This window comes from Corvus kubaryi, unplaced genomic scaffold (genome assembly GCF_017639235.1).
Source record: "Corvus kubaryi isolate FWS band 111438036 unplaced genomic scaffold, C.kubaryi_AGA036_p1.0 65458, whole genome shotgun sequence".
In the NCBI taxonomy this organism is placed as follows: domain Eukaryota; kingdom Metazoa; phylum Chordata; class Aves; order Passeriformes; family Corvidae; genus Corvus; species Corvus kubaryi.
This window is the reverse complement of record NW_024582016.1, coordinates 18996-35398: the sequence shown is the minus strand read 5'-3', so window position 1 is coordinate 35398 and position 16403 is coordinate 18996. Positions and strand designations below refer to the sequence as shown.

Here is a 16403-nt window from a genome sequence, read left to right as displayed (position 1 = left end):
TAAGTCACAGCAGAGGCTCAAAGCACTTTGCTCTTCATTCCTATGCCTGATTTGGCCTGTGGCTTTGCTTTATAGATTAATCCCCTGCCACATACTCTGACATGTTAACCTCTGTCTTCTACATCCTAAAGACACCAGAGGCAGAAAGCAGGTTGGGCTACTGGGTATAATGACAAACTACAGCAGAAATGTTTTAAATCCTTTACATTTGACACAACTTTCTGTCCAGCTGGATGCAAGAATACTTTGATGACATGCACAGTCATAACAGCTGCAGAGCTCTCTCCTTCTAAATTAAATAAGGAGCACAGTACCACACTGTAAATGAAGTACGGGCCTCTGTTTGTGGACAAAACAGGAGTAGTATCACCAAAGATAGCTGAGACAGACTTTTTGGCTGTAAATCTCTTAAATGCAGCCAAACATATTGTTTCCATGGCATTAAGTTATTTAAAAAAATTGATAAAAAGAATTTTGATGGTAACAATGTAACATAATTAATAGAAAAGATTAAAGATATGTGCTATAAAATACTTAAAAGCTTTCCAGGTATAACAAAATGCTAGTAGAAAACCTTCCAAGGTTGAAGAGTCTTCCAGAGGAGGCTACTTCAGTGTTCTGTTAACAGCATTCACTTCATATTGACTGTTTAAACACTCCTTAAACTAGAGCCATTTTATGGATAAAATGAAAACATACAGTGATAAAAAAGTGTATCAGTTAAAGAAAGGATATGCTGTGAAACTAATTGTAGTCCAGCACTGATTTTTTGTTTACCACAGCCTTTCCAGAGTTAAGCCCTGAAAAATCAAAATATCAACCCGGAAACGGGCATTTCTAGTTTTTCAGCAAAACCTGTGAAACAATTGTCAACAGAAGTCAGTTTGGACATTTAGGAGCGAGATTTTAGCACCTGCCATTTTGCCTACTTCAGCAAGAACTCATTTGTCTTAGTATGAAAAAGATGAGAATTTTAGTAGCATGTGTTGGGTCAACTTACCCCCTCGTCCTGAGAGAGTGGATTGTTGATTATCAGATCCTGCTGTCCTGCTTTCCGAGGGTTTGTAATGTGCTAGGTTAGAACAGGAAAAAACCAAAAAGTCAAATCCTCTCCTGTTATACTATAAATATTAATATCTATGTCAAAGTATGAGAACCTATTTTGTACCAACTTACAATTTCTTTGATCTTATTGTAAGACGTTCTTAAGTCTGAAGTGGTTTTAATCCATTGGCTTCTATCTTGGGGTAGAACCTCCAGAAATAACTATTAGCAAAACAAAGTAAATGTAGTAAGTTCCATCAGTTTTACATAGCTTTTCATAGAAATCCTACCAGACAGCATAAACCACCCCAGAGAGAAAGAGAAAGCAAAGAGCTATAAAATATTCCTGGTTTTAGTGCTTTCTAGCCCATAAATAAGTAGCTAGAAACAACAGCAGTTCTACAGTGCAAAATTAAGCACTAAAGTCAACTGAAACCACAAACTCAAGCTTTGTAAACTGTTACAGCTTCAGTAAAGTTGATGGTGACTTCCAAGGCAGAAACAAAATGGAAAGAGGTTAAAAGAAATAAACAAAAATTGAAGCTATTTATGTAACACTGATGACCTAATGCAACGTGCTTAAAATGAACCACAAATGCAGAGCAGGAACTAAGCACTAAGGGATATATCCAATGTAAGACATGAAACATGCTCTAGAATTTTGCAAGACAGCTAAGAGAGTCAGTTTTGCAGGAAGTCCTTGAGAATGCCTACATCTCAGTTTTTTCATGTCTCTTTAAAAAGGCTTAGAAAGAAACATGCAGTGCAAAATACTATTTAATTGCATTTGAAACAAGGAAAAACCCCAGTATTTTCTTGCTTTTTCAATGTTTTTATTTGCACATTGTGAAGTGTTAAGAAACAGTAATACTGACAAACAGAAGTACTGACAAACACAAAACATTCCTAAATTACTAAAAAACCCTTTAAAATTTCAGAACTTAACAACAGAGCCCTAATCCATATTGGGACACTCAAATGAACCCTGTCTGTTTTCTGAAATAAAACCACTCCTTGATTTAATTAGTAGACAGTGAAGTACTCGATCCTTGTGTTAGTTCAGGGTTTTGAGTTATGGCCTCCTAACTTAGAGACTTAAAAAGAAGCAAACTGGTAAAAAAATGCAGGTGGCATATATTAATCTGGCTTGCTGAATAAAATATTTTCATTAACTTTAAATTAGTTCAACGCTACATACATTTCAAATTTCGAACGTTCACTTTCATTCATTTATATAAAGGACTATTTTAAATTTCCTTTTATAGGTCTCTGTGCCAAAATGATGGTTGCGAAATTCCAAGAGAGGTAATTTAAATTGATTAGTGTTAACACACAGTTAATTCTACTAGAAAAATTTTTCTCTACTATCAGAGTTAGTGCACAACAGAAGACTTGATGTCATTGCAACAAAATTTGTTTGGACTTTATCTAGCATCTCAGTATTATCGTGCTTTCTTTCTCTCTTCCTTCCCCTGCTACTTTAAAAAATACAGTAAGAGACTCCCAAGGAGCTGTTGTGCTTCTGGAAGACCTTGCTTCCCCCTCCATCCAGCCATTACAAGAGGGATTGGTCTTAATTTTCTCATTTCACTGGGAAAACCTGCTAGCAGAAGCATCAGACTGATTTTAAAGCAGTCCCAAATTCCACAAAACCATAATTTTTTTAGACAAACTTCCTTTCTATTTCCAGTGCATGACTTCCCTGCACAGATACTGAGAGAAGAGATGGCTCTGTGGCACTCAATTTTAAACATATCACCAGCACAAAGATACTCTTTCTTATGATTCTTTTGCTATTGCCTGCTATTCAGCTTTAAAGCAACTCAATGTGGTTAGCAAATGTCCTATGAATTACAAAAATGAGTAGGAAAACATTGGGATGAAGTCTCTTGGAAAATTCATGATTCTTTGCATCAATAATCTTCCAGCGCATCAGGTAATGTGTTGATATATTGCAACCACAAACTGTAAATAAATATTTTCTCTTCTTACCTTCCAGCAAACACTACGGAACCTGCTGCTTCTCAGCTGCCCATTAATCCCCTTCAGCCGTATGGTTGCCAAGTAATTGTTGTTTACAAACAGTTCTTCCCATTCTTTACTGAAAAAGCAAAAGGAATGAACATTTAAACAAAAAAAGCCTTAGTTGATTTAAGGACTATATGACACTACACAATTTTGGATAAGCAGAGGAAAGGAACTTTTTAAAATGTATATATTTAGTTGTGTACCACTTCTAAACGCATGGCTGTTTTTTTGGACACATTTCTTCTTTGGATTTAATGAATATGTAGATCGCTATAATTATGCCAGCTACTGAAATTCATAATGTCTATGGAGGCTATTCCATTTCCTCTAAAATGTTGGTACTGCAGTTCAGTGAATAAACAAGAAAAATGAATATTAATATAAGCACATTCATGTTTCAGCTGTAGACAAAGAAGTACCTATTCCAAAAATATGCAACAGAAAAGTACACTGTTGACTGTATTAGCTCTTCACATGACGTATTTGCTTAAATGAACCTTCTTTTCTTCTTAATGTCAAGCTGGGCAGTTAAGCATCATAGAAGATGACTTTCCTTAACATTTAGTGCTATTTACTATTGAAATCACTCCTACTTCTTTCTACATGATCAGTTTTAAAATTTTAACAGGTGCTAGCAAATTTAAAAAAACATCAAAAAATTAAAAAGCCTCACTGTATAAACTGTTAAAGGCAAGCTTGAGTACCTTGCAGTACCTATGGCTGACTAGATAAACAACCTAAATATGCCTCCCAGGCATGCAGGCACCAGGGGCCTAACACCTGTGCCTCATTAATATACAAGTAAATCTGCTCTACTGGGAAACAATTGGAAATTAATTGTCCCAGACCATCTACTGAGTTTGAATAAAAGAATTAAACCTATATTTCCTGCAACTTCTACTGAAACGAATCTCAAGAACAGTGTAAGCCATCTGATAGTCTTCATAGCCCAAGACTTGCTCACAGACTTTCTGTAACCACTCTAAATTCCAAAGGGCAATTTCAAGGTAAAGAGCTGGGTTATGTGGAGGGAAATGTGTTTCAGATTTATTTTCAATGCATGTCCTTAAGGTGAACATCTCCTCCTCCCCCTGTCACATGGGAGACTATTACTTTTCCCTGGGAGACCAAATGAAACCAGGAAGAGAGAAACTACTATTATGACTCCAGGCTAAGATCTCACCACATTTACTTCGCTAAGGAGGGTCACAGAGTCGGTTATACTAAACACCAGCAAACTTTGGTTTTGCAAATTGCCCTAAATATATGCAAGATTAAGTTAGATAGTTTTCAGCCTTTTAAGCTGAGTTGGGAGAGTGAGGTTTTTAAAACTGAATTGTAAGATACAGTTGCTGAGAACTGTAGAGGAATGGACTTGGCAAGCCAGGAAATTATGGTCCTGTTCCTCTGTGACAGGAGCGAGCTCATGATCCGTGCTGAGACTGAAAGTGCTGTGCTTGTGAATGTACCACCTTTCAGCTAGGACCATATTTCTGAAAAAAAAAAAACCAAAAGGCATTTACTTCTGGATCTTGAGTATTAATTACTTTGAAAAGCGAAGGTATTCCAGATAAGAGCAAAGATGACTGCCACAGTGTTAGATTGCAGGGTTTAGAGCTGTCTTTAGCTTCTCCCAACTGCCAGTACCCCCAAGTGATCAAAAGAGCAGCAAGTCATTCCAGTGGTGTGGGGCAACTTCTTTCACTCCTCTCACATCCCCCACTCTCCAAGTCAGAAAGACTATCTGGTCATTTTTGCCTCCCTGTCTCCCACACATCCTCACCTTCTGCAGGGAGCTGCCTACGATTGTTTACCATGATTCTGTCTCCTTTAAATACAACGTATGGTATATAGCAGACACAGCTTGAGAAAAATCTGGGCCTTTCTTTCACAGTCATTTATACTTCAGTAGCTACAGTATACTATGTCTATCTAAATAACCCTCCTGTTTCTATCACATATAATATTCTTCATTTGCCATGGTAAATTTTGTAGCATCATTGGCCATTGTAACTCCTGCCAAGCTACCTCCCTAAGGTAGCTATGTTTTAAGAGTGACACATTCCCCTGTGCACACAACAGGTCAGACTCTGAAGCTATTCACATTGTTCTGCAAGTGGATGACATTCCCACAATGTCTTTGAAAATGCCAATGTGTCAGCTGAGTTAGCAAAAGGTTTCAACCAGTGCAACTGTGAAGAGAAAGAACAGAGAGGAAAGAAACTCTTCAGGTTATTTTTCTCACCAGCTGCTGGAAGTGATTGCTACACAGTAAGAAAGTAATTTCAACACTTCTGAAATTGTATTAGTGCAGATATTATGCCTTTCTTTTTCTTTTTTTTTTTTTTTAATGTAATGCAATTCCGAACACGTTTTGAACCAAATTACTTTTAAAACCGCCAAAAGAAATTTGGCAAGATCATATCTCCTCTGCATTGCCGGTTGGCTGCTGGGATCACAAAAAAAAAAAAAGTTATAAGCAACTGAAAAAGAAATTACTTGGAAGCTGGAATCTGCTTCAGTTCTAGTAAAGCTGAATGATATTTAAAATCCTTTCTGAACAGCATCCACTAATTCGTTTCTCAACTATTTTGAATGAAGACTAATAAATTAAGCTTTACAATTCTAGAGACTGTTTTAATAGTGGTAACACTTCATAATATCAACAAGCAATCAATTCTAAAAAGATAACATTTAAAATTATATAGCCCTACTATGTAAAATAATACCTAAGAGCCTTGTTAACCCAAGATTGCAGAAAACCCATTGGACAACATGAAACAAGCAATGAAGATTGGAACTGAAGTCTACCACATCCCATTTGCTTCACTGAAGTGAAGGACTTCAAGAGCTAATTGGAACCACCTAAACTATGAACAAGCACATGCACTTAATCAAACTAGAAAATTAAATGCATAATCCTGTGTTATACCACCTTTAGACAGTACAGTTAAAGGCTAATGTCAATGTTAATGTTTTCTGGTTATTTTGTAAATATTTTTCATTTTAGATTCTAATTTGAGTATCCTGTCTAATGCACTATTGTGCATGTTGTAAAGTCTTCATAATAATAATAATAAATACATATAATATAAGACTTGAATAAGAAAGAAATTATTGGCGTAATATTTCTTTAAGAAACTTAATTTCACATGCGTTATCTCTGCAGTAACTGTCCAATGTGAAATATCTACTGGCATGAGTCAGGGACAGTTGCTTTACTTCAAGTGGGAAAAGTGCTCAATATGTATGAAAGAAAAAGCAGGCAAATCAATGAAGAGAGTCATTCTGCAAGATTTGTTCATAGTTCTCATAGTTCTCATCTGTTCCTTTCCATCTTTTGAAACATACACTTATGTCATAACCACAAGAGTTTAAATCTCTCTGCCAAAGAATTTTATACTGGGGTCTGCTCTAATACACACACTTTCTTTCTTGTAAGAAATGAGGCTGACCTCTGAGCAAATCATACATAATCTATTCTTCTTTCTTTTCAACAGGACATGATTCGTGGGTGTGATTCTTGTTAAGACAATTACAAGCATCAGATTTTCAGATACAGAAGCCTAAAGTTTGGAACAGAAGTGTTCCTCTTAGTCGACTGTTAGTAGAGAGCACAACAAGCAGGACTTTACACCAGGAAGTCTAACTAAAATTTTACATGCACTTAAATAACATTTTTGAAAAGGTATGTGAACCTCTAAGGTCTAACATCTTAGTAAAAGTCACTGGAATCTCACTTGTGCTCAGCTATAGAGGAACGAGCAACTATAAACACTTCCAGAATGCAGGACATCAATAACGTAATGAGTCGCCTAGGAAATAACTCTGAAATTCAAATAGTTCCAAGGGCTTTATTGAGACAACATTGAGCTGGTGCGTGTTGGGGAGAGTTTCTTCCACTGATAGGCAGAAGCAGAACACCTGCCTCTGGCTCTGTTGCTAAATTTCGATTTGCAGCATAATGGTAAAACCAGTACATCAAGCATAGATATGCAGGAGAATGCAATGGTAGCCCATTAAAGCTCCTTGCAAAATAAAGACTCCTTTGAGGAAGAAGAGGAAGAAATACAGTTGAAGGAGACTGGTATAGCACAGACAGCAATCATTGCTACTCAGCTTCTGCATTTGCTGATTTAGAGGATAAAGCTGGTAAATTGTATGAATGCAGATCCTGACAAAGTCTAAAACTAGCGTAAGAAGTATTTTCGTTACTATCATGTTCAGACAACACCAAAACTCTGTGGAAGACACTAAAACCCATAGAAACGTAAAAATGTGAAGAAGCACATGGAACTACCATCTACGTCACTGAAAAAGGGCAAAAGATTCAGTTTTGGGACTACAGGGACTCAGACCTACCAGGTAAATATTACTGTCCATAATTCACTTTCAGGTGAAACTGCAGTTAAAGAAACCAGTATCTACCAGGTCATCAGACAGTGTGTATCATTATTTCGACTCGCGCATTTTTGAAATATTTCATGCAAAGTTTTGAAATCCCTTTTTTTTCTTGTGTCCCTGCTAAAACAAGACCAAATTGATACTGACAATAACATTTAGATAACAAAGAATACTCCTCAGTGTATGGAAGAATACTGCTATACTACTGAAAGGTATGAACATTTGCATACATATTTAAGATTTCAACTAAATCTCAAGCTTATTCCATCCTCTAGACCAATATTAAAGGATAAAACAGATAGCCTCAGAGAAATCCAAAGAAAATTCTTGAGCAGTGCTGCCAGTACTGGCAAAAATCATCTTAAAACAATGGCATGTGTGCTTCCAGAAAAGCCAATTTCACATTTTCATACTGGTTTTCATCTTCAGAATGTGCTTTTTAAAATGTTGAGACCCAACTCGGCTCCTCAGGGGCACTCAGTGAAGCAATAAGCTACTGAACAGGCCATCAGAAAGAAAACCAATTCTCAAATTATTGTGTCATATGTTTTGCAATATGAGATCTTTATCAATAGGAACATTCAAGTATCTATATTTGAATATTTAAACAGAGGCAAAAATTCCTTTCAACCATACTGCTTAAATCCAAGAAACATGCATAGTTTGTATTATTTATTACGCCATAAAATCAACAGTTGAGAAAAAAGTGAGGCAACTGCCAGGAATGTAATAAAGACAGAGCTAATTCTATAAAAGCAGAGGAAAAAAACCCCAATTGAAAGGTAGTATCAAGTAATAAGGAGCAGAGTTTCTAAACAACATTTCTGAAACATACAGATTTTTATTTTCTACCCTGAAAATCCACTTGACAGCTTTAATGTGAAGGCTTATCAGTCTGCTTGGAAAATATATGTATTTTCCTCTGTTTCTCAAAGTCCTGCCTCAGGATATGTGGCAGAGCTAACAGCCATGTAAGTGTGAATATGCATGGCTGTGTTGCTGGGAGGCTGCACATTCAAAGGCCATATTTTTCTAAACAGTTCAGGTTTCATCTACTTCTGGCTGACATACAGTTAAAAAGGTTTGCATGAAGAAAGGTAAAATCACTTTCTTAAGGCAAACATTCCAGCAAATAAAGTTATTAGTTAGCTATGCTCTTTAAGCTACCAGTGTGCGCATAGCACAGTTCAGGGAACTGAAACAAGGCTGCACTGGCAGCAGGATGCTTTGCCAGCACCCTTCCTAATAGCACTAAGTCTGACGCAGAAACCCAAGATATCTTTCTCCATATTCCAAATTGTCCACTTTGCCTTGGCAGTTCTCAGCCAAAGAGCCAAGTTTGGCCTTTGGAGAGTGGATAATTTCCAACCCTTTAACACTTTAGCTTTCATAGAAGAGTTCTTGTTACAGCCATTTCAAAGTCTAAGTTTCACCAGCACATTTTCCTCTACATACATTTATAGGATGCTGAGACAAAATGTAGATATTATGTTCAATTATTTTTATTTTTATATTGTAACTGAATTTGCCAATTGCAGGGTCAAAGCTTTCTAGTTTAAATCCCCCAGTGCCTTTGAAATCCTTTGCATGTACATCTAGAACATTTATTTTCTACTTCTCCTGACTATAGAGTTCCTTCCTGCTGTTTTACCCTTTACTAGCTCATACTCACAGCTAAGCAGAGCTCTGTGAATTGTGTGTGTTCACATGCATGCAGCCTTGTTACAGAAACAGACATGCATTCATTAAGAAACTGAAAAGGTAAGACTTTCCTGTAGGACACAAGTTAAATCTACAGCTCTACAAATCATGCAACTAAAAACGAGATGTAATTGTGCCTCCTGATACTCAGATGGAACCTCATGTGCTCCTGTCTGTGCCCATTAGCTCTGATCTTATTGCTGGGTGTAACTGAAAAGAGCCTGTCTCTGTGTCCCTTCTACCCTGCACTCAGATACTCACAGACTTTGAAAAGATGTCCCAAGCCTTCCCATTTCCAGGTTGAACAGTCCCACCTCTCTCAGTATTTCCTCACAGAAGAGCTGCTTCAGTTCCTTCACCACCATAGCAGCCCTTTGCTGGCCACTCTCCAGCATGCCCATGTCTTTCTTGTAATGGGGAACCCAGCACTGGACACAGCATTCCAGGTATGGATTACAGGGGAAGGATTACTAACTCTGATCTGCTGGCAGCACTGCTCCTAACGCATCCCAGGATACTATTAGCTTTCTTTGCTGCAAGGGAGCATTGGTGGCTCATGTTCAAACTGATGCCTGCCAGGACCCCCAGGTCCTTTTTCCAGGCCCCTGCATATTATCTACGGCTCCACCTTCCCTGGGGTCAGGGTAAGGCTAATTGGCCTAGTTCCCTGCATCTTCCTTCTGACCCTTCCTGAAGAAAAGAGTGACATTTGCTTCCCTCCTGTCTTCAGAAACACCTCCCAATTGCCATGAAAGTTTGAAGATTACTGAGAGTGGAAAAGTAAAAAATTCATAATGAAAACCACTTAAAACATTAGTAAGGGAAAATACAGCATCAGTTGATTATGGTGTCAGTGGTACATATGCCAATTTTCAAATACAACAGAATAAATGAAGAGTGAACTAAAATTTTCACTTGCTTTCCATGGACTTTAGAAATTACCATTCTCTCTTCCATGGTCTCTCTTCATGTATTAAGTCTTTCCTTCTTGCAACCAATCCATAAAAAAAGCATTCTACCAATGAAAGATGTTGGTAACTCAATCCTTCCTTTCTGATTCTCTGTCAAAAGCATCTCAAGTTTCAAGTAAATTTCCTAAATTTACTTTTCCCTATTACATTGCATAAAACCAGAAAGCAAGTCTGTATTACCATTTCTATGTCTTTAGAAAGTAATAAAATTTCCCTGGAAAAGTTAAAAAATCCACCATTTATATGTGTTGAAATGTTTGTATCTTAGAAAAAGTATACTGAATATAGGTTTTCAGTTCCTTAATGGCAATTTATTCTTCCACGTCTTATGATATCCTTCACCAATTCCTTATAGGACACCAGGCAAGGAATGTAGCAAGGATCCGCTATGGAAGGAAGAAGTAAATAACAGAAATTTGACAAGACAGAGATGGAAATTATATCAATCTCCTTAAACTGAAAGAAAAGGAAAGCAATTTTAAAAGAATTCAGAGAAAATCAGAAATCTTCCAAGCTCTCAACAGGTATGACAGTGATCTCCCTGGATTTGGAGGAAAAAAAACCTGTTGGAGGAAACCTTTGATCAGTGCAGCCACTTTCTCTTGATGGAAAAAGGAGATTTGCAAGATGGAATTCCTAACAACATCACAAACACGAACAAAATGAGAGCACTGGCACAGACTACCACATCCAGAGAAAGATTCTTAGCACATTATGAAGACAATCTTTCAGAGGAATCACTAAATTCAAGGACAGAGTTTACATGCTCTCAGACAAAATTACCTCATACTGAAAAGCCCTCTTTGCATATAAATGGCATCAACGGGAACAGCATCTAGCAAATGGCTTAGGCTAAGACAAAATAAACATGGATGCCAGTTTTACTACTTCCTTGTGGAAAGAGAGGAAGGATGCAAGTGCTGTAAACTCTCCTTGCGGAGTGGAGGGGCAGTGACAACTTCACTGCATTGCTTTCTGTACCCAATTTTTCTTACTGCAAAATTATTGAAAAACCCATAGAAACAAGCTTGTTCTTTACATCTCTTGATTATGCGTGGACATACAGTGAACAAAGTCAGGAAAAATAAGATTATAATTGCACAGGGGTGGCTTGAAATTAAAACAATAAAGTAACATCATCTGTGTATGAACAAGACTAGATAGGCTTGTGTAGATGGAAAAGGGCTGCCTCCTAATAGATTTAAGACAAAGTTGTCCATAGGGTGAAGGTATGTAAGTTGCATACATGTTCACAGTATATTTAACATGTAAGGACAGAGGCTATGTAACCACTTCTGGCTCAACTGCCAAGAAAAGCCACAGGTCAAAGAGGAACCAAACTGGTTTCAGCACCACTTTTGGACGCGGGAAGAACCAAGGAGGAACACCTTGCACTTCTTGCCATCTTTCTTCTGCACGCTCAGTGTCAGTCCTGTTGGCTGGCACACAAGAAACGCCTCAGCCAGCAGGACCACATTGCCTTTTTGCAGCAAGGAAGGAAACATCTGGTAAGCAGAAGCTGTAAGAAGTCAGGGGGAGAAAATGGAATACAAAAGTCTTTCTCATACTAGATCTTCTGCCTGTTTGAAATATGAGCAGAAGAAGGAATACACCTTGTCTACACAACCCACAACTTTGAGCAATCATCATTTGTCATGGAGTTTAAGCCACAGAGGAAAGAACTTTATCTTGACACATGGGGTAAAAATTAAACTTATATATATGTGCAGAGATGTATTAAGAAATTATCCAACACAGCAGTCATGGGTCTCTGAATCATAAAGTAAGTTAACAACACAAGTATGAAAAGTGAGCTTTTTTAAGGCTATATATTTATTAGAAGCAGTATTAATGTATGAATCCACCTTGAAAGAAAATAAGTGTCCTTGAGATGTTAGATTCTATCAGCCAAATTGAATGTCTGCATCAATGGCTCTCCCTAAAAGTCATAATTAGGTCATTAAAATATATTTAGAAAAATAGCCTGTAAAATAAAGTTAAAAAATACTCACCTTCATTTTATTTCATAGGTCACTGTTATACCATCTAATAAGATAATTAAAAACATGCAAGCAGCTGGTACTGAGGCTAAACAGATTAATGTAATAGTCTGTAGTCATATGTGCTGGCAAGGGGTTCACCTCTTTGGCGAGGAGAAGGTCAGCTGCCCTTGGGAAAGGAGGAGAAAGAGTATTTCTACTTTCCAGTGGCACTGCATTGCAGATACTGAAACTAAAGACCCACATCTATTTTTCTTCTCCTTTTGGTGAAGTCCAGCCCATTTCCATCCAGAAAAGGCTTTAACCATAGCAGTAAAATAATACAGTAGAGCAGAGCTCAAATATTTTCCTTAAGTTTCTTGCATTTTAAAGCTGAAAGTTACTGTATATTTAAATCCTTGCTCAAATGTTTCTAATAGTGAACTTCTAATTTTGATGACATGGTTCTAGGAAGTAATTTTCATAATTTCTTATTAGCAAAGCTTCTTCCCAAGTACATAAAGAATACTTCCATCAGGGCCTGAAGACCAACGAGAAAATTCTCTGTGACCTGACAGGACAGATTCACAAACTCAAAGAATATTTAGAAATATATGCCAATCACATGTGCTTTTCACTTAAATTACTTACAAACTTTATGACCTAAAGGGCAATGCTCACTATCTGAACACATGCAGCATTAAAAACAGAGACAACTAGTATCGATCAACACAAGCAACAGTCACAAACTCTAAGGTGACACCTTCATGTTAAAAATAAAACCATACAAATAGTTCTGGAGCATCATAAATATATCAAAGGATAATGATATGTCATCCTTTAGTAACACACACACTTGGAGTCTTGTACTGAATAGTGACAAACTGTCCTTTAAAGCAGAAAATGTGGGAATTGAGCAACCTCTCCTGGGGTTTATTTTTTATTGTGGTATAACCAATATGTTTTTAAGACCACTTCAATAACAAAACTTATTAATATTCAAATATTTTTGGAGTCATCTCTTCTCCTAATTAAATTGTAAAAGCCAATTACTTATAAAATAGAAAACAACTTTTGTTTCAGCAGAAATTTTCAATAGAATTTTTCATGTAACAACCTTCTGCATGCATGACATCTACCATGATCCAAAGATGCCTTTGCCTCTTTTAGGGCAAAATTTCACTAGCTGGTCTTTTTAAAGTATGATAGACACATTGGGTAAACAAGACTATCATTAGTTTTGCCAAATTACTAACTTACTAAAACAATAATCCTTGACAGTATCCTAAAGTAAGTCAAAATCTCTAATGAGTCCTTAAAGAAATAAGAACCATATAGCAATTTTACCTTTCAAGGTAGTTCAGGATTCACTTTTCATCTTTCGTAAGGTATTAGATGCTCATTTTTACTTAACATGCAGTCCAGAACTATAACTATCAAAACAATATTCAACCCAACCATCAGATTTACAGCCAGTCTCATAATATGATAGGAATTACTTGCCACTGCACAAAAAATATACATTTCACACCTGAAACACTACTGCTAAATAACAGGGATAGCTTGCCATCTATGAAAAGTCAGAGGTTACTTTCATATATGTGCATAGATATACACCTCCCCAAATCACATACACGCATATATAGCTTTTTTATTATCTTGCCTTTAATTATATCAATAATACTTTGGCAATGATATATGGGACCCCTCTGAAAAGACTAATTAACTTCAGTTTTCTAAGTTGGGCTGTAATCCTCTCTGACAGAATACGACTATTATTCAGTGGAACTTGTAGCCAATGTTGTATTTAATATATGCACTTTGGACTAAGGAATATAGAGATACAAAGATCAGTTTAATCTCCACTTAATCTGTGGAGCATTAAAGAGTCACTAAGGTTTAGGCTGATTTAGGTAAAAGATACCATGCTCTGTCCTCCCACTTATTTGTAGCTGTCCATGCTAGCTACATTTCCTGCATTGGCACTGATTCCATGGGAAGTTTTGGCAGGAGGATACTGCAAGTGAAGTGATCAGAAAGGTCTCCCTCTGAAGAAGGAACAGGTTGGGCTGGGTTAGCTCCCTGGACTAGCTCCCTGAGAGATGAGTGCTACTGCCTGAGTGGAGCAGGGGTGAGAAGAAGGGCTCAACCCCAGCTCCACAGCTTACACTCTCATGGAACCAGAGCCCAGATAAAGCTGGCTGCTTCTTCTTCAAGTGTTACCACTTGGCAGATACAACAGCTGGTGCTCTTGAGTTGATGACTTTCAGGAATAAGTGTCCTGGCCTTAATGGCAGAGAGCTCTCAGCTTTCTTTTGCTGCTCTGGTTAAATTCTGTCTTGCCTATTTTTGAGAAATTGCTGTGGTCTCTGTATCTACATATGCTTCTCACCTAAAAAACATGAAGATTATCCTGGGTGGTATTTTTCAGCCCTTCTTTTAACTTAGACAGTATGTTGCATGCAGAAAACACAAATATGACAAGAAACAGAGTCATGCAGAACCCTAAAATGGATCTTCTAATATATTTTATCAAAGTGAATAAGCTAACTACCCTACGTGTTTTATATCATTACGAAGTAAGTTTCATTAGAGTTGACTTACTAGGATACAGAAAATTGGCAGGGTACCTAAATCAACCCTCCCCAGTCCCACTGTGTCCCTGCAGGCACAACCTTTTTTCCAACCTTGCTCTCAGTCCAGAAGCTTCCTCTGGGTGTTTGAATCGCAGCAAACTCTTTGCTGTTCCCTCTCGGTCCTTACAAAAAGTCTTTCTTTTCAACATCCTCAAGACCAGGCTGTTTGCTCCTTGCTCTCCTCAGCAATCTCTCTGTCTCCAGACTGCAACAGGTTCTCCAACATTGTGTCCCTCCCTGCCACCCCATGCCCGAGGCTCCCCGTGACCAGCACAGCTCACTGTCTGCACCATGGTGCAACACTCCCCACCCAGCCGGCTGCAACCTGGACAAGGCGACCAGGCAGGTTCCTCCTGCCTGCCTGCACCTCTGTGAAGCACGGATTCCAGCAGAGTACAAACCGAAAAAAATCCCAACCAATACAGTCCACTAAATGATTCCAAAATAATCATGTGGTAAGCTTGTTTTGTTTTATCATACTTAAACATGAAAATCAGATGTAATCCTTCTGGTTAGCACAAATCATACTATTAATTTATTAGTCACAAGGACAAAGATTTTTTTGTAGCAGAGGCAGTATTTTGCAGGGTGAAAGATGAAAGATACACCTGCTGATTAGCTTTCTGTGCTTTCAAGCACAAGACACCCTCTGGTATGTACCCAAGCAAGATTGAAGCTCAATGATATTGCTGAAAAAAGTTTCTTTAACTGCTGCTTACTGACAACAAATTGAAATATTATTTTGCTGTCAAATAATCTCAAATGTTACTAATCCTGGCTTTGTTTTTTCACACAAAATAATGAGGAAATACAGTTCCATGTGGTCCATAGATCAAGCTACTTTGGAGAAGATCAAAAAGGTTTTCACTGGTGAGTTGAATATTTCAACATTTAGCTTAGTTGCTGTGAGCTTACTTTATTGCATACTTTGGAGGAAAAAAACTGCAAAAAACAACCTTAAAAATGTTTAGACTTACAAATATCTTGTACTTTCATTAGTTAAGCATTTTGAACAACTTTCTAAAAAAAAAAGTAATCCAGAAAACAAATTTCCAGATAATTTCTTAATCAAATCCTTCCTGTTCTTTAGTTCACTGACTTTCATTTAGATTGCACAATCCTCCTAAAGTAGGACCTGTTCTTTTGCTTTAAATAGATTATGCTTCTTATTATAATCAACTTCCTAAAAATTAGAAAATAAATATAAAAAATTACCAACCTGTAAGAAATAAAAGTTCCATCTGATTCTGAGGTGTGGGGTGTGCTTCCATTTTCATTTGATCCTCCTAATATAAAAATAAGAGAAAACATCTTTGTTGTAAGAAAAACAAATGTTGATGATAACTGCAACTGATTTTACCATATATGGTAACTTTAGTTATAACAAAACTCACCTAAAACTTACATAGACAAATCTCAACTTTAACTCTTCAAATTCTTACAGGTATCTTAACTAGCCTCCGTGTTCAAACTGGAGTCGGAATGTTCTGAAAATCTGATACTTAATTTCACTTGAAGTTTTGATTGAGGCCCTTCTCAAATTATTAAACACAGTTTAACTAGTCTAAGGTTACAGAAGTACACCATATAAGTAGACAAGCTGGATTTTACCAACATTAAGTAAAAAAATGTAAAAGTTC

The 16403-nt window shown here is 37.2% G+C and overlaps 1 protein-coding gene across 1 annotated transcript in view; it reads right to left on the bottom strand.

Moving 5' to 3' along the window:
• LOC121673490 (TBC1 domain family member 5-like) overlaps positions 1 to 16074 on the bottom strand; it is a 116855-nt gene extending 100781 nt beyond the window's left edge. Inside the window, exons 1-4 of the mRNA XM_042046825.1 lie at positions 15983 to 16074; positions 3037 to 3145; positions 1177 to 1266; positions 1001 to 1072 (exon numbers count right to left, since the gene is read on the bottom strand). Coding sequence (XP_041902759.1) covers positions 1001 to 1072; positions 1177 to 1266; positions 3037 to 3145; positions 15983 to 16074 — 363 coding nt within the window. The remainder of the gene's footprint in view (positions 1 to 1000; positions 1073 to 1176; positions 1267 to 3036; positions 3146 to 15982) is intronic.
• Between the last annotated feature and the right edge of the window lie 329 nt (positions 16075 to 16403).